The following is a 21694-nucleotide window of genomic DNA, read 5'->3' as shown; positions in this document are numbered from 1 at the left end:
TGTTTGTTTGTTTCTTTTTGTTTTTTTTGGTTTTTTTTGTTAACTGCTCTGTAGGCTGATTCTGGCACAGTCACTTTTTGTCCAGGAGCTCTGTGGAGGCGCTGCCCGTCCGGGCTGGATGTGACAGGAGGAGCTCCAGCCGGGGGGAGGTGAGTAATTAACAGATGCAGCTGATGAGGAAGTTCTGCGTGTGTCTAGATGGAAACGCTGATAGGTGCCTGCCCGGCTCGCGGGGCTGTGATGCACTCCTGAATTATACAATAGAATAAAATTCTAGTTGCAGTAAAAGATCCTTTTTCTGGTAGGACCCCTCCGCAAGGCTCCTCCAAACACTCGTTCCTAGCTCAGTCCTGCCACCGGGGGCATTGGGGTGCTGTGGGTCTGCCCATGGGGTGCTGTGGGGTCTCCAGGGACAGAGCAAAGCCTTGTTGTGTTTACCTGCTCTGCTGTCCTTGAGCTGCTGCTGGTGGCATTGCTCCCGTGCTCCTCAATGGCAGGAGAGGCAGAATTCCTGCCCAGAGGAGGAGCAGCTCCAGGATGGCTCCAAGAAAAGACCTCCCTGTCCCTGGGCACCTTCTGCCAGGGTGGGTGGGACATGATCCATCTCCCTGCTGTTGGTCTGAGCCCCTGTTTGTACCAGCTCGGTTCCTGGTGATCCCAGCTGTCACCTGGCTGGGTGACATCCATCCAAAGGGCTGGGCTGGGGCTGGGGTGGTGGCACCAGCTGGGTTGGGGTGGTGGCACCAGCTGAGGCTCCAGTGGTGACACCAGCTGGGTTGGGGTGGTGGCACCAGCTCCTCAGAGCACACCAGGCTCCATCCCGGTGCTGTCAGATCTCGTGTTGGACAGTGGCATCAATAAAGAGCGATGATGGGAGAAGTTGTTGGGACCTGTTAATGGCTTTGCAGAACCAGTCCTCATCCAGGACTTTCCTGGTGTGTGAACCCTTCCTAAGTTGGGATTTATGGCCTCTTCTGTGCTAGGAAGTGCCAGAGGGCAGCACAGCCACGTGGAGCTGCTGAGAGCCGTCAGCTGGTCACCGCTGTGGGTGGGAGCATTTTGGGGCTGCCAGGACAGGCTCCTAACAAGGTTCCTGCCTTCCCACTGCTGGGGTTGTGCCTGCAACTCCCTGGAAGAAGTTTGAGGTTTCAAGTCAGGGTCTGACAGGAGTTGACACCTCCATCTCTGGAAGTTGTCCAGGTTGGACGAGGCTTTGAGCAACCTGAGATAGTGTTCCTGCCCTTCCAGGGAGGTGGAACAAGATGAGCTTTGAGGTCCTTTTCCACCCAAACCATTCTGGGATTCCATGAGAAGTGCTGTGGTGGAACTGATGTCCTGGCAGGGAGGTGTGGGGGCAGGAGAGGAGGGCCTGGCTGCAGCCCTGTCTCCCTCAGCATCCCTGCATCCCCCTCACCAGGACTAAATACAATTATGGAGAAGAAGGAAATGAAAAGCAGAACTGATTCTGCTACTCAGCGGCTCATGTCCGTCACACTGGCAGCGACACAGACCTGGCAGAAACCTTTTTTTTCCTAAAAATGGATGAATTCAGCTTTTTATCAGCAAAAAAGAAGCTGAGGTGCCTGGCTGTCCCCCACAGTGCCAGGACCTTGGTGTGGCCAGGCTGGTAATGCCCGTGCTCTGCTCTGTGTCACTGGGCCCCACACAGCAACTCCTGCCCCTCAAGCTGCTCCTCACCCACCACACACAGATCTAACAGCCTCAGTCGCTGGACACTGCCAGGATTTAACAACATCCTGGTGACCTTGAGCAGCTCAAATGTCACTGATCTGTCTGCAGAGACAGCTCCCGTGCCAGTGGGACAACATGGCCATCATAGCCCTGAGTGCAGGTGGCAGTGACTCTGAAAACCACAGTGGTGGCAATTAAGAGCATTGTCCCATGGTGGGACACTGACTCGACAGCTCCTGTCCTGCAGCTTGGGCTGGTGACACCCAGCCTTCCCTGGCCTGGGGTGCTGGAAGAACTGCACACAGATGTACCCAGAGAGCAGCTCCAGGAACAGGGGATGAGCAGGAGCCACTGCTGTCCCCACCTAGGTATGAATGAGCAGTGTATCCCCGGACAGCATCCCACAGGCTCCAGATGAGTGGGGACACCAGGCTGTCACCCCGGGGTGCTGCAGGGACACTGGGCAGGAGGCTGGAAGCACGACCTGGGAGCCACCGGGGCAGGGAAGCTGGCAGTGGGGTGGCAGGGATGCTCAGCAGGGCACGGCCATGGCAGTCACTGCCTGCAGAGGGATTCGTTCGACTGCTTTGTGGTGCCCCCGAAAACACTCCTTGGGCCCCGGCTGGCAGCACGTGAGGATGGAGGAGGAGCAGAACAGACGGCTGAATACGGGGACTTGGTTTTGGGCACCCAGCACCCTCCGGCACTGAGCCCACGGCAGCAGCACAGAAGGGACAATCTGGAGCCGCAGCAGGCGGAGAAACACGAGGCAGCTCGAGGGGCTCTGCTTCCCTAAACGCTGCTGCTGCTGCTGCTGCTGCTCTCCGGGTGTGAGAGTGAAGGAGACGCTGGGGGAGGCAGCCATGCGGTGCGGGGATGGAGGCTGGAGCCTTCCTGCCCGGGAGCAGCCGGGGCTTGGGGGGATTTCAGGCGAGCGGGCCGGGGCCGGCAGCGCAGGGCGGCAGCACGGGATTACCCTCGGCTCCCGCACGGCGCAGCTGCCGCCCCGACACAATCCCTTAAAACTGCATTAACCACTGCATTAACCCAGCCCGGGTGGCCGGGGAGCGGCTCCGGCGAGAGCCAGGCCCCGGGAAGGATCCCAGTGCAAGGCCTGGGGAAGGGATTCCCGACCCGCCGCCAGGGCCGAGCCAGGGCGAAGCTCCCGGACGCGTTCCAGGTTATTAATGACTGAATTAATTTAAGCCGAGCATCCGCGGGCGCTGGCAGCACCGTGCCCCGGGGGAAGGCTGGGATGAAGGCTCGCACTCTCCGCAGCCCTCCCCTGCTGCTGCATCCCCGCTCGCGTGGGCTGCCCACGGGCACGCCTGTGCAGCCACGGGCACACACAGCGAGCCCCGGGTCCCTGTCCCACCTCGGGGTTTTCCTTCTCCTTCCTCCCCTGCTTGCACACATGGACACGCGTGTGTGTATTGTGAGATCCAGGCACAGGAATATGCACAGGGAGAGACGGGGACGCTCCCACGCGTACACACACACACCCAGAGGCACACACACACGTGTGTGATGTGTGACACGGGTGTACCCTGGCGCACACACACGTGTGTGATGTGTGACACGGGTGTACCCTGGCACACCTACACGTGTGTGATGTGTGACACGGGTGTACCCTGGCACACCTACACGTGTGTAATAACACGGATGCGCACACTCACACTCTTACACACCCAGCAGCGCCGCCCCATCCCGTCTGTTGCCGTCTGTTACCATCCGGCGCTGCCACGGCTCAAGATGTGCCGGCTCCGGGCGAGCAGCCGGCTGCCGACACCACCTGCCCGTCGTGCCCGGGGCCGTGCGGGCACAGCCCGTGCTGGGGCCCCGCCGCCTGCCCGCGGTGGAGCCGGGTGAGGCCGGCCCGGGCCCGCCGGGGGTGGCGGAGCGGCCGCGGTGCCCCAGCACGGAGGGCTCCTGGTGCTGTTGGAGCCCTGCAGCGCCGGGCCCAGCACCGCCGGCACCGAGACCGCCCGGGAGCTCCGAGTATGGGCGGCCGCAGGGCTGGGTGTCTTCGCTGCCCGGGGTGGGGTGGCCGAGGGGCACAGATCGGGCTCGGCCACAGGTTGGGATCGACTCCAGGCACCGGCAGGGTCCCCTCTGGGTACAGGTTAGTGTCCTGTCTGGACATACGTCTGGGGTCTGCTGTGGGCGTGAGCTGCTCTGGGTATGGGTCTGGGTCCCCTCCATGCATGGGTGGGTCTCCTCTGAGCACGGTCTGGGCTTCTCTCAGGGCACTGCTCTGCTTCCCCTCCACACACAGGTTAGGGTGTGTCCCCTAGGATTTGGGCCACGGATTTGGGGCCTCGCCCAGCTGCTACCCTGTCTGGAGTTTGGGGTCCCCATCTGTGGGCTGGGGTCCTGTATCCCACCCTGCTGGGGCTGCTGGTTCTCCCATCACCTGGCCCAGCCCACCCAAGAGCCCAGGACCCTCTCACTGCTCACCCCTCTGTGTCCCCATATGGTCCCTTGTGCCCCAGATGTCCCCAGCCAGGGTTTCTGCCCCTCAATGTGGGCTCAGCTCACTGCAACGCAAGAGATAACTCAGAGCATGAGGAGTTTTTTAAAACTCCAGCAAATTTATGGAGCATGTCTGAGTAACTGCTACTGTCACTGCAAACCTCTTCCCAGAAATCCCACTTCCAATGTCAAAAGTTGTTTTTTCTTATTAAATAAAAATTTAAAAAAAACAAACCCAAACCGCAAACTCCAGGGATTCTACATGAAGTTATTCCAGAAATGTTTCTGGCCATAAGAGCTGTGGATGGGGCTCTCCCCAGCCTGACTAAAGTGAGTTTGGAGAGGTGTGTGCTGTCTCTGAGCTCAAAACCCACTCCCAGGCACTCAGGGGTCACCCCTAGTGACTCCCCACACTGGGATTCTCCCCACAGGAGTTGTTTGGTGACATCATCTCCCTCCTGTGAATGTCACTCCAAAATTACCAGAAATGCTTTTTTTTAATCTCTGCCCTAAGAGACGCTCCAGAGCAGCCTGCTTTTTCTACAAAAACAGAAGGAAAAATTGAAGCTCAAAGAAGACCCAAAAAGTGATGACCTGCTGGTGTGTGATCCTCTCCATGCCCCCCACTGCTCACCCACCTGGCTCCCCAGGAATGTCCCATTGTTCCCTCTCCCCATATATGCTTACCTCCTAATCCATGACAGTGTTCTTTTCTCTCTCCCTCTCTATCCATCTCATATGGCCTCCTTGAGCTCATCAACATGCAGACTCTCTCTCTCCATTCTTTCCACTCGTGCTGTACAAAACCTCTGCTCCCCTTGTGTGTGATCCTTGTCCCCTCTCTGCAGCAGCTGTGTCCCTGTGGAGGCAGCTGGAGGCTGGGCGGGCTCAGGGCCTCCGTGTGGTGCCTTGCAGGTGATGGAGATGTTGGAGCTGCAGCAGGTGCCCGAGACCTTTGAGGAGCTGCAGCAGTTCCTGAAGGAGCAGGAGGAGATCGTGCTGGCCCAGCTCAAGCAGGTATCCCAGGAGCTTGGTACAAATACAACTCCAAGGTTTGGGAGAGGGAGTCGCTGCAGGACACGGTGATTGTGTGGATCGAGAAGCAGGACCAGCTGGTGGTCGAGTTCCTCATGGTGGGGCTGCATCTCCCACTGGGTGCTGTGACCCCTGGGGGGCTGGGACACCCACCTGGCACCCTCTGCAGCCCGAGGGCCACGCTGTGACACCGTGCTGTGCCTGCTGTGGGTCAGGGCGCTGAGGGAAGGGAGGGTTGGGGTGAGGTGTGGGGTGACCCCCAGCCCCCTTAACCTCCACTGTAGCTCCCTGCCCCTCAACAGTGCCAGAGCTCACCTGTGTTTTCTCTCTTGCAGGATGCTGGCAAAATCCTGAGCAGGTTTGAAACAGGCTTGGTGTCCCTCTCCTCCTGCACAGCTCCTTTGGGCAGAGGTGTGGGAGCGCTGCAGGAGCCAGGAGGGAGGTGGTTTGCCCTGCTGAGTATTTGGGATTTCATGTGATGCTCCCAGGAACCAGATGCCACTGCACCCCTCCTAAAGATGGGGTTCCTGTGCTGATAGCTGGGCACAGCTGCTCTGGGTTCTGTGGCTGTAGGGATTTCCCTGTTTCCTTCCTGGGCCTGGCTGGTGGCTGGGCTCAGAGCTCCTCTCCCTTTTGTTCCCCTCAGCTGTGAGGCAGCCCCAGTCCCAGAGCTGGTTTTCCTGGAGCTGCAGAGGAGCATTGAGAGTGTCTCTGACATGAGCCAGCTGGTTGTGGACATGGTGGTCAAATTCAAAGGTAAAACTCTGCTGGCTCTGTGTTGTGCTTCCCCTGGGCTTGGCTGGCAGCAGGAAATCCTCACTGCTTGGTGCCTCTGCCTGGGGCTTGGGAGCAAAATGCCTGCTCCAGATGGGAACCATCCCTGAGATGGGCTTTGCTGGAGCCTGGGGCTCCACATCTGGCTTGCTGTCCTGATGGAGAGCAGGAAAGGTGCCACAGGAGAGACACTCAGGCATCTTCCTTTCCTTCCAGTGAACCTGCAGAGCGAGATAGACAAGGAAAGGGTAAGTGTCTGGAGCTGATGAGCACGAGTGAGGGGGGAAAACCTTTCCAGGATGAGTTTCCTCATATTCTTGGTGCAGAGATTGGCTCACACCACATGTAAACCCAGCATCTGTCTAGAACTGAGTCCTATTGTTTTCACTAGGCCTGCTATAAAAATCCAGGTCTGTCCTCGTGCCAGGCAGCACCAGGGACGTTGTCCTGCGACACCAGGCAAGGGCCAGGACAGCAGAAGGCTGTGTCAGGCTGTGCCCAGTTAAGCAGAGGGGCTGTACATGTTTTTAGCTGGCATTTAGGCATGATCAGAAGTATTTTTGCAGGTGCTTGGGGCCCACATGATGCAGCATCACTAGGCTGAGGTCTGGCCGGCACCATTTGTGCTGAGGCTGCCTTCCATTCTCAGTTTTTGGGATGATGCATCTGAGCACAGGACAGTCGTGCCTCAGTTTCCCTCCCGCAGTCCCTGGAGGAGTGGGTTTAGCAGAGGGTCTGGGATGGTGACACTGCACAGTGACACCTGTGTGGCCTTGTGGGATGGCCACGGGATGGCAGCAGAACATCCCTGACGGATGGGCAGCTCCGGCTCTGCAGTGAGCTTGCCTGCTTGCTCGGCAGAGCAGCGTCCCGAGCTGGGTGAGCACTTGTCACAGGAGCAGGGACTGGCCTGGCCCTCTCCTGCCCTGCAGCAGTGCCTCCTCACACCCACGGGAAACACTGCTCCCACAGGCAGCAACAGCCAGCAGATCTGGGAGCAGATTTAGCAAAGCCCGTCATGTCTGTCCCCTGAATGTGGGGACACTGCCTGGTTCAGTCCTGCCTCAGGGAGCATCTCTTCACCAACGTGGGGACAGTAAGGGTCCTGCACCCCTTGACCCCCCTGTGCCATCCCAGTCCTGTGGTGCAGGGTGGAGAGGTGCTGGTTCTCAGCAGGCACAGACTGATGTTTCTGTCATCAATGAGAGAAGGTGGCACTGGACCCAGAGATGGCAGGCCCTCACCTGAGCCTCTCGCAGGACCACAAAACCATCCGGTTCAGAGATGGAAAACAAAACCTCCCTGACATCTCCAGGAGCTTCATGGGCAGCCCCAGAGTCCTGGGCTCCCAGGGGTTCATGTCTGGGAGGTGGAGGGTGGGAAACAGAACGGCTGGGCCCTGGGGGTGGCCCTGGACTCCATGCTGAGATAGGAGTCGTACATCATGCCCAGATCAGAGAAGATCTGGTCCCTGAAACTGGACTGGGAGGGCCAGTACAAAACAGACAGCATGGTGTCTGTCTGACCTGCTCAGGGAAGAGCTCCAGAGAATCAGGATCCACCTGCAGTACAAAGCGGGCCGAGTGACCTTCTACAACACAGAGAACATGATGCAGATCTTGCAGTTTGAGGCCACCTTCACTGAGAAAGTCTTCCCGTATTTTTGTCTCTATTCAGCAGAAACCCAGATCTGGCTGTGTGACTGATGGGGTCAGATGGCTGCTGGGCCCCTGCAGGGGAGCTGAGCAGGGAGATGTGGGAATGACATGGCATCACGCTGCACACTCACTGCAGCTCTGCCTGGGCTGGATCCCCTCTCCAGTTTCCTGTGTCTCCTCCTGCTATGTCCTTTGGAGCATTAAAGAAGTGCTGTCCTGCCTGGGGGTGTCTGTGTGCAGGTATCCTGGCTAGATCCCATGGTGATGGTGTCCTACCTCTCGCTGTGGGCACTGAGGCCATAGAATAACCAGGAGGGAGCGGGGAAGAGGCTCTGATTTTCCATGGCAGCCTTTGGCAGCAGAGCATGGCTTGTTGCAGCTGTGCTGGTGCTGGTGCTGGAGGATGCAGCCACCCAGCACACAGGAAGCCAGGCTGGAGCAACGAGCTGATAACAGTGGTGATAAATGCTCAATTGTAAAAAGGAAAATGTTCAGGGAGGGAGTGTGGGAGTGAGGGCATACCTGGAAGAGCAGCTGGAGCCGGGGGTGTGACTGGGATCGCTGAGATCCGGGATGCTCAGGGAAGGAACAAACACCTCGGTTCTTATCCAGGAACTGGGAGCATTGTGTGATTAGCGGGTGGCAGGGCCCAGGCAGAGGGACACGGGTTGTGGGTCGTGTCCTGGAGATCTCCGGATCCAAAGTGATCAGCTGGAGACAGCAGCCTCCAGGACCACTGGAGAGACAAGGCAGAGTATCTGCCAGGGACTGGACATCAGATCTCTGCCAGCCCTGAGCTGAGGAGAAGCTGCGTGTCCTAAAGAGTTTATGTGGAGTACAAGTGGGGGACTGCCAAATCTCCTTTCTCCTGCTCGTCGCCCCGTGAACCCCATCCCGGTGTCGCAGGGACATGCACTTCCTTATTTCCCCATCCGCTCACCAAACACCCCATAAAGTGGCATAAAAGAAATTATGTGGACAGGGCTCTTTATCACAGGAGAGGCCGTGTTATCTGCTGAGTATTTTTCCTTCATCTTCCCCATTTTCCTCTCACGCCCTGGCTAAAGGGAGTCTGGAAACATGGCGGCAAAGAGGCGCAGCTGTGAGGCGGGAACTACATTCCCCAGCATGCAACGCAGAGAGCGATAACGCGGCGGGCCCGCTAGGAATGTTGGGCAATGTAGTCCCCCCCGCGCTGGCGCGCATTCCCTCCACCCCGATTTTCTCGCATTCCTATTGGTCCAGAGCGACGTCAAGCAACCGCCGTGGGCGGGGCCTGGCCGCAGCCCCGCCGTTCCTACTGGCCGGGGCGCGCGCGGTGGGAGGGGAGGTTTGAAAAAAAACAACCCGCCCCCCGCGGGACGCCGCGCGCTGATTGGCTGAGCCGCGGTTTGGCGCCAGCTTCGGAGCGGGCGACGGGTACCGGTTGGGGTCAAAACGCTGCGGCGGCCGCGCTGACGGCAGAAGACGGGACGGCTGTGCTGAGTTCCTATTCCTACTCCAATGGATCCCACCCCGAGCACTTCCCACCGCCGTCGCCTTCTGCTTCTCTCGCCGGCGTCCCCCGCCTCGCCCGCGGTGGTTAAGGCGCTCTTTCAGGATGAGCTCTCGCCTGTCTCCGATCTCCGCCTGACCATGGAGCAGCTGGGGCGCGGGTGAGTTGGGGCGCGGGGCCCTGCGAGCGCTGGGCCCGGGCACCCCCCTTTTTCTTGCCTCTGTCGTGACACCTCCTCCCCAAAAAAAAGCGAGGTTTGGAGGGTTTATCCCCCGCTTCTAACTCCCTTACCACGGGAGCCCCCTTCCTCCTCTCCCCCACCCCTCCGAGCCCTCCCGGGCACTTTGTCCCTCTCCTGGGCGTTTTGCCCCTCTCCAGGACGTTTTCTTCCCCCTGCCGGACCCGAAGCGAGGCCTAAGGACGCTCCCCCATATATAAAAAACACCAAGGCCTGCAGGAGTCATTTTCTTTTGGTTCCATCCACCCCCGTAATTCCCTCCCGCGCAGTGAAGCCTTACGGAATTCCCGCCCGCCCCTCCCAAATAAAAAAGCCCCCCAAGTTCCAGGGATGTGTTTTAACACCCCCTCCTTCCCCGGGCCCTCCGGAGTGTCTTTACTCCCTCCTCGGCGCTGCAGGGTTTCAGGAGCTCATTTCCTTCCCTGTCGCCGCTCCATGCACAAGTCAGGCCTCGGGGTGCTCATCTGCCCTCACCCCCAAAAACAGCGAGGCCTCGTGGATCCCACCTTTTCCTTTCCTCCCACCCGCCAATGGAGGCCTTGGGGGTCTCTTCATCCCCTTTTCTCCCCAGGAATTCTCTGAGGCTCATCCTTTCTCTCTCCCCACACCTCCAGCCGAGGCCTGCAGCCCCTCTTCTCCCAGCCCTTCCCCCAAAAACGAGGCCTCCCGGAGCTCTTTATTCTCCCCACACCCAGCCGTGAGATTTTATTTCTCCCACCTTGCAAACTTCCCGGACTCCCTTAGGGTCCCCCACCCCTTTGCTGATGCCTCCCCTCTCTTCTCTCCCCCATCCCACATTGATCTATGTTCTGGGACGCTTTCCCCTTGTCCTGGTTCTGCTCTTGGGCATCTGCCTCCCTCCTGAGCCCTTCCCTGCGATTCCTTTTCTCCTACAAACCTTTGTGTCCCCAAAAAAGGGACCTTTGTGGTCCTTCCATGTCCTTCTTTCCTTCCCTGTTCCTGCACCCTCCTCCTCCTCTCTGTCTCCCGAGTGCCAGGTGCTGCAGGCTCTGGGCTCTGCTGTTCCCAGCTGCTCCATTTTCCTGCTCTCTTAACTCCTCTAATCCCATTATTCCCACAGTTTCTCCCTTTTGTGGCTCCTGTTTTGTCCTGGCCCACTCAAGTCTCAATGACCCTCCTGGGTTTTGTTTGTTGATTTTTCTGTCATTCTCATTTTTGCAACCACCTGCTTTATGGTTCTTCCCTCCTTCAGATTCCTGGGATTCCTGCAAACCATTGGCAGTGCCCCCCTGGAAATTACTCAACCCTTTGATTTTGTAACCCTGGCTACATTTTTTTGTTTTGTTTTTTAAATTAACCACGTTGATGAGCCTCACTCAAGGAGCTTTTCCCTCATATATGTGGTGCTCCATATGATTCTCTTTTCTCTCAGCACTGAGGTTTAGCAGATAAAACAAACTTTTGGAAGTAACTATTTATCAAAATGGGTTTGAATTAAAAGTTTGGCCATTTTCTCTATTCAAACCTTGAATTAAAGGAGTGTTTGCCAAACAGAGGGTTGCAGTTCCAGAAAGGATAACTGGGCTCTGATAGAAATCCAGGTGATGCCCACCTGTGCTGTACCTACCTGCACTGTTGTATTTCTTCCTTTTAAAGTAAATCCCAAATTTCATTTCCAGGCAGCATGAAAACCTGGACCAAGACATGGGAACCAAAAGTGGATTACACAGATTGGCGTCTTCAGAGTCCACAGACTCAGGTAGAGATTCCCTAATTAATAAATAATGCTTAGGAGTTGGAAATGCACTTTTGGCATGGTTAAAAGTTTGGAGAGAGAACCATCCCTGCTTGCAGCCCCTCTCATTCCTGTGCTCTTGGAAGGAAGGAGGGAGGTGGAAAATCCCTCAGGAAGCCTCTGCAGCTCATGGTTTGGGCTGTGCATGGGTTTTTCTTTAATTTTTTTGCTTTAATTGTGCTGGAGACTGTGAGCAGCAGGGAGGGAAAGCAAGTCCTCACTGTGTTTTCTCTCTTTAAACCCAACCTGTGCCAGTGAGTGGCTCTGTCCTGTGTTTTCCTCTTACCAAGGGCTGGTTGATGATCTGAAACCCCTCAGTTCTGGGAGGATTTTCTGGTTTTCACACATGTTTTATCAGTGAAGATGAAATAAGCTCTCACCCCATAACTTGTAGATTCCCTCTGGATTTATGCCCCATTTGGAGGGCACTTTCAGGCTAAAAAAAGAACTTTATGAAGTGCTGAAGCACGAGTACAGCTCACAAACCACAGAGCAGGACAGAGCAACCAGCCTTGCTAAATCCTCACTTTCTGTGGCTCCTCAGGAATCCCTGTTGGAGTGACTTTGGATTTTGTGCTTCTGAAGTGCTTCCTGTTAATTCCAGGACATTCAGAAGGGCCTTTTGACTGCCTTTTTTGGAAAGAGCCCAAAATTTCTTTGTAGGAAGAGGTGTAACTAAAACCATGGCTTTTTGGTTCTTTTTTTTAAAAAAAAACACTAAAGGAATTGTTTATTAAAAAGTTGTTTGTTAAAGTGTGTGTGGTGGATAAACAGAGTATTCCATGCTGAGTACCAACATGTGACAGCCCAGGCAGGGCTTGGAGGACTTTTTTTAATTATTCCTGAATTCCCCAAGCACTGACACTTGATCCACAGCCAAACCCCACGGTGGGGTGTGGCTCTAACTCTTATTTATTCTGCACCGAGGTGAGGCTGCAGATGGGACTTTGCACATGAATTTCCTGTGTCTTTCTGTGGGAATCTGTAGCAGTGTGTGCTAATCCCTGGATATGAATCAATGGGAAATCTCCTCTGCAGGTTTGGCTTTGGATTCTCCCAGCCCCACGACCTCGCATGACTCCATGGAGGACACGTGAGTACCCCTGTGTTAAACCTGCCTCGTTAACAAACCTGGGCTAATGAGGCCTGCTGGGTTTTCCTGTGCTGGCACATTCCCTGCTGTGCCTCTCCATGTGCTCCACAGCTGGAATGCCAGGACTGGCCCTGTCCCTGCCCAGGGCTGGCTCTGAGCAGAGCCTTGTGCCAGCCACATGGCACTGGCACCTCCCTGCAGGCTGGGGCTGCACCAGGGTCTAGCTAACTTGCATTTTTTAATATTTGATTTAAGTCTGTGCCTTAAGAACCACAGAATCCTTGAATTTGGGAAAGACCTCTAAGACCTTCAACTCTGACCTTTGATCTTTGGATTTTAGGTTTGAGAAAGCAATCAAATCCAGCAGGCTGAAGTAAGTATAATTCTATTTTAAATTCTTCCTTGTTGTCTCTTTCAGATTATGGAATTGGGGGGTCATTTCTATTAATTTCTATTCATGTCACTGCCTTTTAAAGCAAAATGTTGAAATAAATTTTGGTTTTTTTTCATTGTAGCCTTCGAATACCTTTCAGAAGAATCCATTCCCTGCCAGTAAGTGAGAGTGGGACTGATGTTTTATACATGTTAAAGGATTTAGCATGGTTTTGGTTGAATACATGTAGTTGAACACTTGTTAATTTTTTTGGCTTCAACACCAGCTGCTGGGGTGCTTAATGTCAAAATTGCAGTTTGTAAATTCCCAATCTCACTTAACTTAGTGTGAAATTTCTGTGATGTGGCTCCATCACTGCTGGATGCATTTTGGTTCCTGTACCAAGATGTCAGCAGAGGATTCCTGCACAGGGTGTACAAAAACTGTAGTCAGAGACTTTCCAGTCTTTATTAACCCCTTCAGTGCTTGAAATGTGCTTGTGCAAGGACTGATGCACAGTCCTGAACTGTATTTTCTGTGTTGTAGCAAAGCCTGCTGGGCTCCAGCCCTGCTCTGAAGAGAAACCACTCTGACTCTCTGGACACTGATGCTTTCCAGCCTTTGGAGCAGGATGAAAATAAGGAGAATGTAAGTGCCTGTGTTGATCCAGTGGGAGGGGAGGGACAGCTGGATTAGCACAGGGAATGTGATGGGAAGGGCTTCAAGCCCTGCCAGGCTGTTTTTCAGGCACAACCACCTTTAGCTGAGTTTTTCTGAAGGGAACTTGCAGCTCTGATTAGAGTGGCTGCAAGCTGTTGGGAGGTTAATAAAAATTGGGAAGACTTTACCCAGTCCTGCCTTCGTGCCACTGACCCTGACTCCTTTCTGGCTGTGCCAAAGGAAAAATCTCTTCCTGCTGTTTGCTCTGGACAAAAGCTGCCTCCAGAAGGTGTTTGGGGTGGGGGGGTCACCCCCTTGCTTCCCAGTGCTGCTGTGGGGAGCCCTGGTTCCTCTTGGGTTCAGTGTCCTGGGTCTGCCCTGGCTGCTGGGAATCCTCTGGGGGATGAGGTGTCAGGACACAGCCTTGGCTGCCTCCAAGAGTGATTTATTCTGCAGAGAATTGACTCACTGGAGTAGAAAAGCCCTGAAGCCTGTAGGTGATGCCAAGAGCATAAATGCTGGATTATGTTAGATGAAACACTCCTGTAACATCTTTAATTTGAAAACATTCACCTTCAAACTATTCCTGTTGGCAGCAGGGAGCTTAAATCCAAAATGTCAGGCAGCTTAAAAAAATGGAAAAGATAAAAGGATCCAAGCAACTTAAGACAGTTTGTAATTTTGGTAAAATGATCATTTTGCTTTTTTTTTTTTTTATTTCAGGAATCATTTGAGTTTAAGAAGCCAACCAAACCAGCTTCTCGTGGCTCCCGTGATGGAAGGGGTGTTCATGGAGCAAGGCAGAATTCATCTCCAGCTCAGGTAGTTTGTTCTTTTCAACTAATTCTCACCTAATTCTCTGGGATCAAAATAACTATATCAGGGTTCTGAAGTGGTGTTGTCAGTCAGGTGCCAAAAAGAAAGGCTTACTTATCTGCCAGATAAGAAAATTCTTCTCACCTTTGGCTCCTGAGAAATTTGAAACATTGTTCTGGGAAAGATGGGCCAGCACAGAGCTGAGGTTCTGCTCAATCACTGAAAGGAGTGTGGACATTGATGTGGGATTGAAATGATCAGCAAAGCTGATACTTAATGTTCAGGCAGATGCATTTGGAACAACAAACCCAACTGTGTAAATGCAGCTTGATTTTGCGTCCAGATGTGACATCCTGGGAGGAAATTTACCTTATTCATACCCCATTGTTTAGAAAAAACAACTGAAAAATCATTGTCCAGAAATGATTTGGGGGCCCAGGTCTTGTCTCTGCTCCCTGGCTCCAGCAGCCCTTCATCCTCCCCATTCCTGCCCGTGCTGCAGCTCAGGGTTGGGAATAACCACGGTGTTCCCTGTGGTGCAGAGAGCCAGGGCAGCCCCTCGGTGGCTACAGCATCCTGCAGAGAACAGAGGGAATGCTGTTAAAACTCCCTCTGTCTCCTCTCAGCTGCCCATGGGGGAAACAGCCTCGGGGGAGCAGGAGAACTCCAGGGCAGCCTTCCTGCAGCAGCATTCCCTGCCCTCCTCGGAGAGCGAGGATGATGATGGCTTCCTGGAGCTGCTGGATGACCAGGACTTGAAGGTGTGTGCAGAGGGAATAAGGTGGAGATTCCCAAATCAGCTCTGCCCCATGTGTCTGGTGTGCTCTGGCTGCTCAAACTGCATCACACTGAGTTTTTGGGAATCACAGAATCCCAGACTGGGATGGGAAGTCTGGTTTGGAAGTGACCTTAAAGCCTGTCCAGTTCCAACCCCCTGCCTTGGGCAGGGACATCTCCCACAAGGGGATTGATTAGTTCTCATCATCTTTATAAACACATCCTAGGGTGTGTTATAAGTGCTCCTTCCTAGTGCAGACAGTGGGATTTGTTTGGGGTGTGAGCAAGTGAATTATTTTTAGTTTAAGAACTGAGGGAATTATTTGAACAGTTGGCATCTTTAGAGACTTGCTAAAAAAGTCAGAGGTGATGATTGCTTTGAGCCACTTAACTACAAGATTGTTTCCAAGAGAATTTGAAGTGCCTAAAAGCCCTGGAAGCTCATCTTTGTTAATCAATCAATGAATTGATAAACTCACCATCTCCAGCCTGGCTCAGCTCAGTTCCATTATTTCCTTAAGAACTGGACTGATAATGGAGATAATGGCCTGAAGCTGCTCCAGCAGCTGAATCCAGCTGGAATCTTTGCCTCAGCCATGTAGTTGCAGTGTTTCCCGTGGTGAGATGGATGAGCATGAGCTTCCCTCTCTTCCCAGAACGACGAGGAGATGCCCTCAGACGTGTCCAGTCTCTGGACAGCACCACTGGTCATGAGGAGAGCAGACAGTCGGGTGAGTGTCCCCACACAGGGACTGCCAGGCAGCTGGGACAAGTGCCACCACTGTCTCCTGTGTCCCTAACAACAGCAGAACAAGCCCTGCAGAATTCCTTTATCTCTGGAGCGGATCACCTGGCAGGTTTTGTCAGTGTGGAACAATTTGCGTTCATAGACATAAAAATTCTTCTTGCATTTCATAAATATGAGAAGATCTTGACTTCCCTTATCAGAATCTTGGCATATCTGGAATTCACTGTGCACAGACTCACCTGGTGTGCTGTAACCTGATCCTCTGATAACAGACCCGGGAAGGAACTCCAGCAGAAAGCTCCTTAATCTTCTGATAAATTGGCTGCTAATTGGTGTGGAGCATTTTGCTGCCTCTTTATCTTGCTTCTGGTGCTCCAAGCTCCCCTAGTAACAAGTATTACTGGAAATGTAAAGCCTGGATAATTCAGATTAACAGCCCCCTGTTGCTGTGCAGTGGTGGTGCTTTAAATAGGGCCAAGTTTGGGATAATCTGCAAGCCTGAGTCGTGTTTATTTGTTGGACAACTCAACTCCTCCCTCATAGGCCAAGCGGTGCCGCTTGTTCGGCTCTTCGTCCATGTCAAGCATTGCAGGAAGAACCACCCAGAAAAGGCTGGAGAGATCCCAGGAGGAGAATTCTCCAGGGAAAAGCAAGAAGAGGAAAAGTCTGCCTGAAACTTCCAAGGACTCGACGGTTGGTGGCTCAGCATCCAGATTGTGCCAGAGAACTGATGGGGGAGTCGAGATCTGGTTGGGATTGTTGGGGCAGCAGTTCCACAGTGCTGAGCCTGAGCTTTGCCCCGAGCAGGGAAGCTGAGGGGGCAGTTCAGGGCTTGGGAGTGCACTGTCAGCTGTGGGAAATAGGGAATGGGATGTGTTCAGCACTCATGGATCTCTGTGTCCTGCAGAGTCTGAAGCTGGTGAGGACCCAGCCCTCCACAGCAGAGATTGAGAGCATTTTGGACAGTGACCAGAGAGACCTTATCGGGGACTTCTCCAAGGTAATTCCAGAGATTCCATGGCTGAGTGGTGGATCAAGTGTTTTAAGGGCCTCTCTTGGTGGGGATGTCTCAAACCTGCCCAGAAAAACACTTCCCTTTATAGAGGCTTTTCTGTTCCCTCATAAACCTCCCTTGCTTCTTTGGACTTGATCTTGAAGGTCTTTTCCAACCTTAACAGTTCTTTGATCTTCAAACAACCAGGAGAGGCTGTTGGTGAGAAGGGAATGTCCCAGGTTGGGCACAAAGTGATCCATTTGTGGTTAAAGCCCTATAAATCCCTCTAGTGTAGGAGCCAAAAACTAAATTCTGTGCCTGATTTTAGCATTCTTAGGAGTTTTGACTCCTGCAGAGATTCTGGCCAGCAGAGTATCTGTTAGAGAGTGAGCTGCTGGATGCTGTGCTGTCACCCATGTGACTCACAGCTGGAATTTTCTCAATCCTGTCTCTTCCAGAGTTATTTATTTGCCACTGTCGATGGGAAACATCAAGATTTAAAATACATCGACTCAGAAATGGTGAGTGCTCCAAGGGAGCTAGAAAAATTCTTTAGTGGGGGTTGGGGAACAACACAAAAATGGCTTCAAACAACTGAACTCTGGTTTTCATGGTCTTTTTTCTCAGATGGTGTCTGTGCTGACTGGGAAGTTTGAGAGCTTCATCAAGCAGTTTGTGATAATTGACTGTAGATACCCCTATGAGTACGAAGGGGGACACATCAAGGTATGTTGGCTCCATAAGAGCAGTGCAGGTGGTCTGGAGCTGCAGCCTGGGGTCACTTGGATCCCTGGGGGGTTGATTTTTATCCAAGGCCCCGTGGATATGTTATTCCTGAGAGGCCCCTCCGGGATCCTGTCACGCTCACTCACTGCCTGGGTTTGGACACGGAGCTCATGTGTGGGTCACGAGGTGATCACTGCCTCGAGAGAGGGGACATGGTGCTCTCTGTGGCCCTCAGGGTGACAGAGCTTCCAGAGGAGGATGTGACACTCCTCAGCATCCTCATATCTCAGGAAGCTAAGATTGGAATGTTAAACTTCATTTCAATGTCAGACTTCAAATAACAAATGGCTGTGTAAAACATAACCAGGAACAGGTCACCCAGACACGTTGTGGTGCTGGAGCTCCTCCTCCTAGGAGGGCCTAGAGGGGCTCCAGGAGAGCTGAAGAGGGACTGGGGACAAGGGATGGAGGGACAGGACACAGGGAATGGCTCCCACTGCTTGGATGGGATATTGGGAAGGAATTCCTGGCTGAGGAATCCCACAGAGCCAATTCCAGACTGACTGTGGTGTCCTGGTGGAGCTGGGAGAGGGTTCCAGAGCTCCTCCAGCAAACCCAGATGAGGAATTGACTCCCAAGGAAGTTGGATGAGTTTGTGACTGTTCCACTCACTGCTCACACTCCACCCTTCCAGGGTGCCATAAACCTCCACATGGAAGAGGAGGTGGAAAATTTCCTGCTGAAGAAGCCGATCCAGCCGTCGGAGAACAAGCGGGTCATCGTGGTGTTCCACTGCGAGTTCTCCTCAGAGCGGGGCCCTCGCATGTGAGTTCCTCTCCTGGCTCAGGAATTCCTGCAGCACTGGGAGCAGAGGGGCTGGGGTGGCTCCAGCTGCTGTGCACATGGTGGTTGTCACCTCTGGCAGGTTTTGGCACAGCCTGAGGTGTGAGAAGGTGTGCTGGACCTGGGCTGGAGCACTGGAATGTTCAAAGAGGAAAGGAAAAGCCTCTGAACTGTGAATGTGGGGCTCCTGAGCCTCTCCCTGACAGGCAGCTCAGCTGCTCCATCGAGGGATGGGGGATTTGGGGTGCAGGTTGGGGAGTTACTGGTTGGATGTGGGATCTAACATGGGATTTTCCCCACTGCAGGTGCCGGTTTGTGAGGGAGCAGGACAGGCTGAGCAATGAGTACCCCAACCTGCACTACCCAGAGCTCTACGTGCTCAAGGGAGGCTACAAGGATTTCTTCTCGAGGTGCCAGGTGAGTAACGTGGATTTCTCATCCCTGGAAGTGCCCAAGGGCAGGTGGAATGGGGCTTGGAGCAGCTTGGGTTAGTGGAAGGTGTCCCTGCCCATGGTAGGGGGTGATGCAAGATCCTTTAGGTCTCTCCAACCCAAGCCTTTCTGTGGTCTCTTTCACACCCAGAGGAGAAAGAACAGATAAATAATATTAATTTATTCCTTCTCAAACTTCTCTTTGGGGCAAACTTTCTGGTTTGGCTGGGGGGCTTTTCCTCCTCTCTCTCTCAGTGGGCTGTTCCCAGAGCAGCTCAGCCTGTTCCATGTCTCAGCTGTCTTCCTGCCATAGCTGAAGGGCTTTTCCACTTGTCTCAAGAGGAAAATAGAAGTGGTTTCTGCCCCTTTAGAACAAACTGTCACTCACAGAAGGGATTTCAGCCTGCTCAGAGTAGGGGAGAAGACAAGGCTTGACAGTAATTGCTGGATAATAAATGGAAACCTGAGCTCTTGTACAGTCCTAAACCAGCAAAATTGAAAACCTGAGCTTGGAGTTTGCAGCCTCTAATTGAGACAAGGAAACTAAACCTGCTCCTCAGCTCTTCCCAGCATTTCAGGGCTGGGATTTTTCCTGTCACTGTCTCCTGCTCCTGCAGCATTTCCATGGTCCCAGTGCTCCTGGGATGTGTCCTGCTGCTCTGACACAAACAGGCCTCAGGCTCTCAGTCATCCCTTGGGAGATGGGAGATACCTGGCCTGTCCCTGGCCAGCTGGATGGGGCTGTCAGCTCCTTCCCTGGAGGATGTTGGCTCTCCCAGCCCTCGGGGTTTTGGCTCTCCCCATGATCTGCTGGCTCCCCTGGGCTGAGGGACACTGGGTTTTGGGGCTGTCGCCGTGGGTTTTGGGGCTGTCGCCGTGGGTTTTGGGGCTGTCGCCGTGGGTTTTGGGCTGTCCTGAGGACGGGCACCTCAAGGTGGCAGCACGGGACAGCCAAGGGCGGCTCCCTGGGAGCCGGAGCTGTCCCGAGGCACCAGGATCAGGGAATGCTGTGAGCAGGAGGGGACCCGCAGCAATCTTTGTTCCCTGTGATGGACCACGGCCTTGGCCTGATCAGCACCCTGAGCTGGAACATCCTTCCAGTCCTTCCAAGGTGAACTCTAAACCAGCTCAGCCTGTGTGTTGTCTGCCAGGAAATTTGGGATGAGAGCCCTGCACACAAAGCCCTTGTTTTGATGGCTGTAACCTGAATATCCCTGGGCTTTGTGTGTGCCACAGAGCAGGGGTCTGGCCCTGTTTGTTCCAGTTGGGATCCCCACCCTGGTGACACTGAGGTGACCCCAGCTCCTCTTTCCCCAGAGCTTCTGTGAGCCCCAGAGCTACCGCCCCATGCACCACAAGGACTTCAAGGAGGACCTGAAGAGGTTCCGCACCAAGAGCCGGACCTGGGCCGGGGAGAAGAGCAAGAGGGAGATGTACAGTCGGCTCAAGAAGCTCTGAGGCCTGCAGGAACCTGCAAGGACTGCCCAGCCTGGGGGCTGCAGTGGGACAGCCACGTGTTCCTGTGCTCCCACTCCCCTGGGCCGTCTCCTCCCTGGGATCACCTGGACCTTGGCCCCGCGAGCCGGACACCGGCTGGGAGCTGCCTTGGGATTCTTTTGGTTACGTTGCTTCATGAAAATGTTGTGGCTTCTTGTGTTGTGTGACACCCCCAGAGCACCCAGGGAGGGTGGGGACAGCCCTGTGGGGCTGGGCTCGGTGGTGTCAGCACTGCCAGGGAATTGTAGTGCCTGTTAATTTTTAAATGCTTAATTTTATTTAAATACAGTCAAATGAAGCCAATACCGCTGCGGTTGGATCATCTGGATTGTACTTAAACCTTGTTTCTGCTGCAGGGTGACCTGCTGGGGGGGGATTGGGGGTGTCTTTATTTTTCTCAACTGCAGTTTTGGTTCTGTGTAGCATTGTGGGGAAGGAAAATGGGAAATATCCTGTGATGGCTCGGGATTCCCACCCGGGCAAGCACTGTGAGAAGCCTTGGGAGTCCATCCAAGGGGAACCTGCTTATTGTTCATAAACACCAAGTTCACCTCGTTTACTTACTGCAGGGTATTTCATTTCTGTGTGTGTTGGTTCTGGAGGAGTTGGTGTTTCAGTGGAGGGAGAGTTTTTGGGAGCTGAGGGGGTTCAGCAGTTGGGTGACCCCAGGATCCTCAGCAGTGTCACTGCTGCCTCTGAGCCTGAGTTGTTCTCCTTATCCTGAAACGTTGCCAGGGCAGATCCTGGCTGTGAGGGATCCCAGAAGCTGCTCTGACACCGCTTCCCTGGGGGTGGCTGTGGCCAATCCTCCATCTGCCAGGGAAGGCAGGAGGTGGCATTAATCCACGAGGGAAGCAGAACTTCCTCGGCTGTGTTGGACCCCCCAGCTGAGGAAGTTCTGAAGTCTCAAACTGCTTTGCTGCTGGTTTTGGGGTCACTTCAGTCCCAGCTCTTAAATCCATCTTCCTCACACCAACTTCCAGGTGAAAACTGGTGCTCCTGGGAAGTTCCACGTGCCTGGGAACTTCCTGGTTCACTCTGTTGTATCCATGTCAAAAAATACTGAAATGGAGGTGCTTTATGTGGAATTTTAACTTTGCTTTTTTTTGGAAACCTATTTCTTAAAACCTGCTGTTAATCCTTTTGCTCCCAAGAGGATTAAACTTGGAATTCTTTCTTGTTTAAAAAAAGAAAAAAAAAAAAATCAGAATTTTCTGTTTTCCCTCAAAGCTGAATCCCTTGACTGGGGTGATGATGAAATGTTAAATCAGAAGTGATGGTTACAAGTTTCCCCCATTGCCTTGGGAGGGGCTGAGCTCTGGGAAGGGGATGTGGGGTGGGGAAAAGCCAGGGGCAGTGACCTGAGTGCCCCAAACTGCCCTTTGGTGCAGCCCCAGGGGCCCAGCACCAGCTCAGCACCACAGGGGCCGGGCAGGAGCTCTCAGTCCTGCTCTGCCATCCACAGCCGCTCCATGGGAATGGTTTAACTCCTCCTCTGTGTCCAGAGAAAGCAGACGGAGACTGGCCTGGCTCAGGATGCTCCTTTCCAAGGTCACTCAGCTGGAGCAAAACCACTGCAGCGCTCCCTGGTTTACAGCTGCACTTCCCCTAAAGCT

The 21694-nt window shown here is 53.8% G+C and overlaps 1 protein-coding gene and 1 pseudogene across 2 annotated transcripts; both read left to right on the top strand.

The window, feature by feature from the left end:
- Nucleotides 1-6187: 6187 nt before the first annotated feature.
- Nucleotides 6188-8131, top strand: LOC117245518 (annotated as a pseudogene).
- Nucleotides 8132-9061: 930 nt separating this feature from the next.
- On the top strand, nt 9062-21288 carry CDC25A (cell division cycle 25A). 2 transcript variants are annotated; one of them, XM_015620245.3, is made up of 16 exons: nt 9062-9286; nt 11005-11084; nt 12159-12213; nt 12554-12586; nt 12729-12765; nt 13133-13234; nt 13970-14068; nt 14689-14823; nt 15496-15570; nt 16131-16280; nt 16495-16587; nt 17040-17102; nt 17209-17307; nt 18002-18132; nt 18456-18567; nt 19899-21288. In XM_015620245.3, exons 1-16 carry the CDS (start codon nt 9135-9137, stop codon nt 20037-20039), a joined length of 1557 nt encoding a protein of 518 aa, XP_015475731.1. In that variant the 5' UTR covers nt 9062-9134; the 3' UTR covers nt 20040-21288. The 2 variants fall into 2 exon arrangements, with proteins under 2 accessions (XP_015475731.1, XP_015475733.1); XM_015620247.3 differs by lacking the exon at nt 14689-14823.
- Nucleotides 21289-21694: the final 406 nt, after the last annotated feature.

The sequence above is a fragment of the Parus major genome, chromosome 2, assembly GCF_001522545.3.
Source record: "Parus major isolate Abel chromosome 2, Parus_major1.1, whole genome shotgun sequence".
In the NCBI taxonomy this organism is placed as follows: domain Eukaryota; kingdom Metazoa; phylum Chordata; class Aves; order Passeriformes; family Paridae; genus Parus; species Parus major.
This window is presented reverse-complemented; position numbering and strand designations above follow the sequence as displayed.

Excerpts from the sequence above, each read along its gene's own strand:
- CDC25A (XM_015620245.3), top strand. The coding sequence starts at position 9,135 with ATGGATCCCACCCCGAGCACTTCCCACCGCCGTCGCCTTCTGCTTCTC. Across the intron at positions 12,214-12,553 it reads CATGACTCCATGGAGGACAC|GTTTGAGAAAGCAATCAAAT; the intron begins GTGAGTACCCCT and ends TTTGGATTTTAG. Across the intron at positions 14,824-15,495 it reads TGGATGACCAGGACTTGAAG|AACGACGAGGAGATGCCCTC; the intron begins GTGTGTGCAGAG and ends CTCTCTTCCCAG.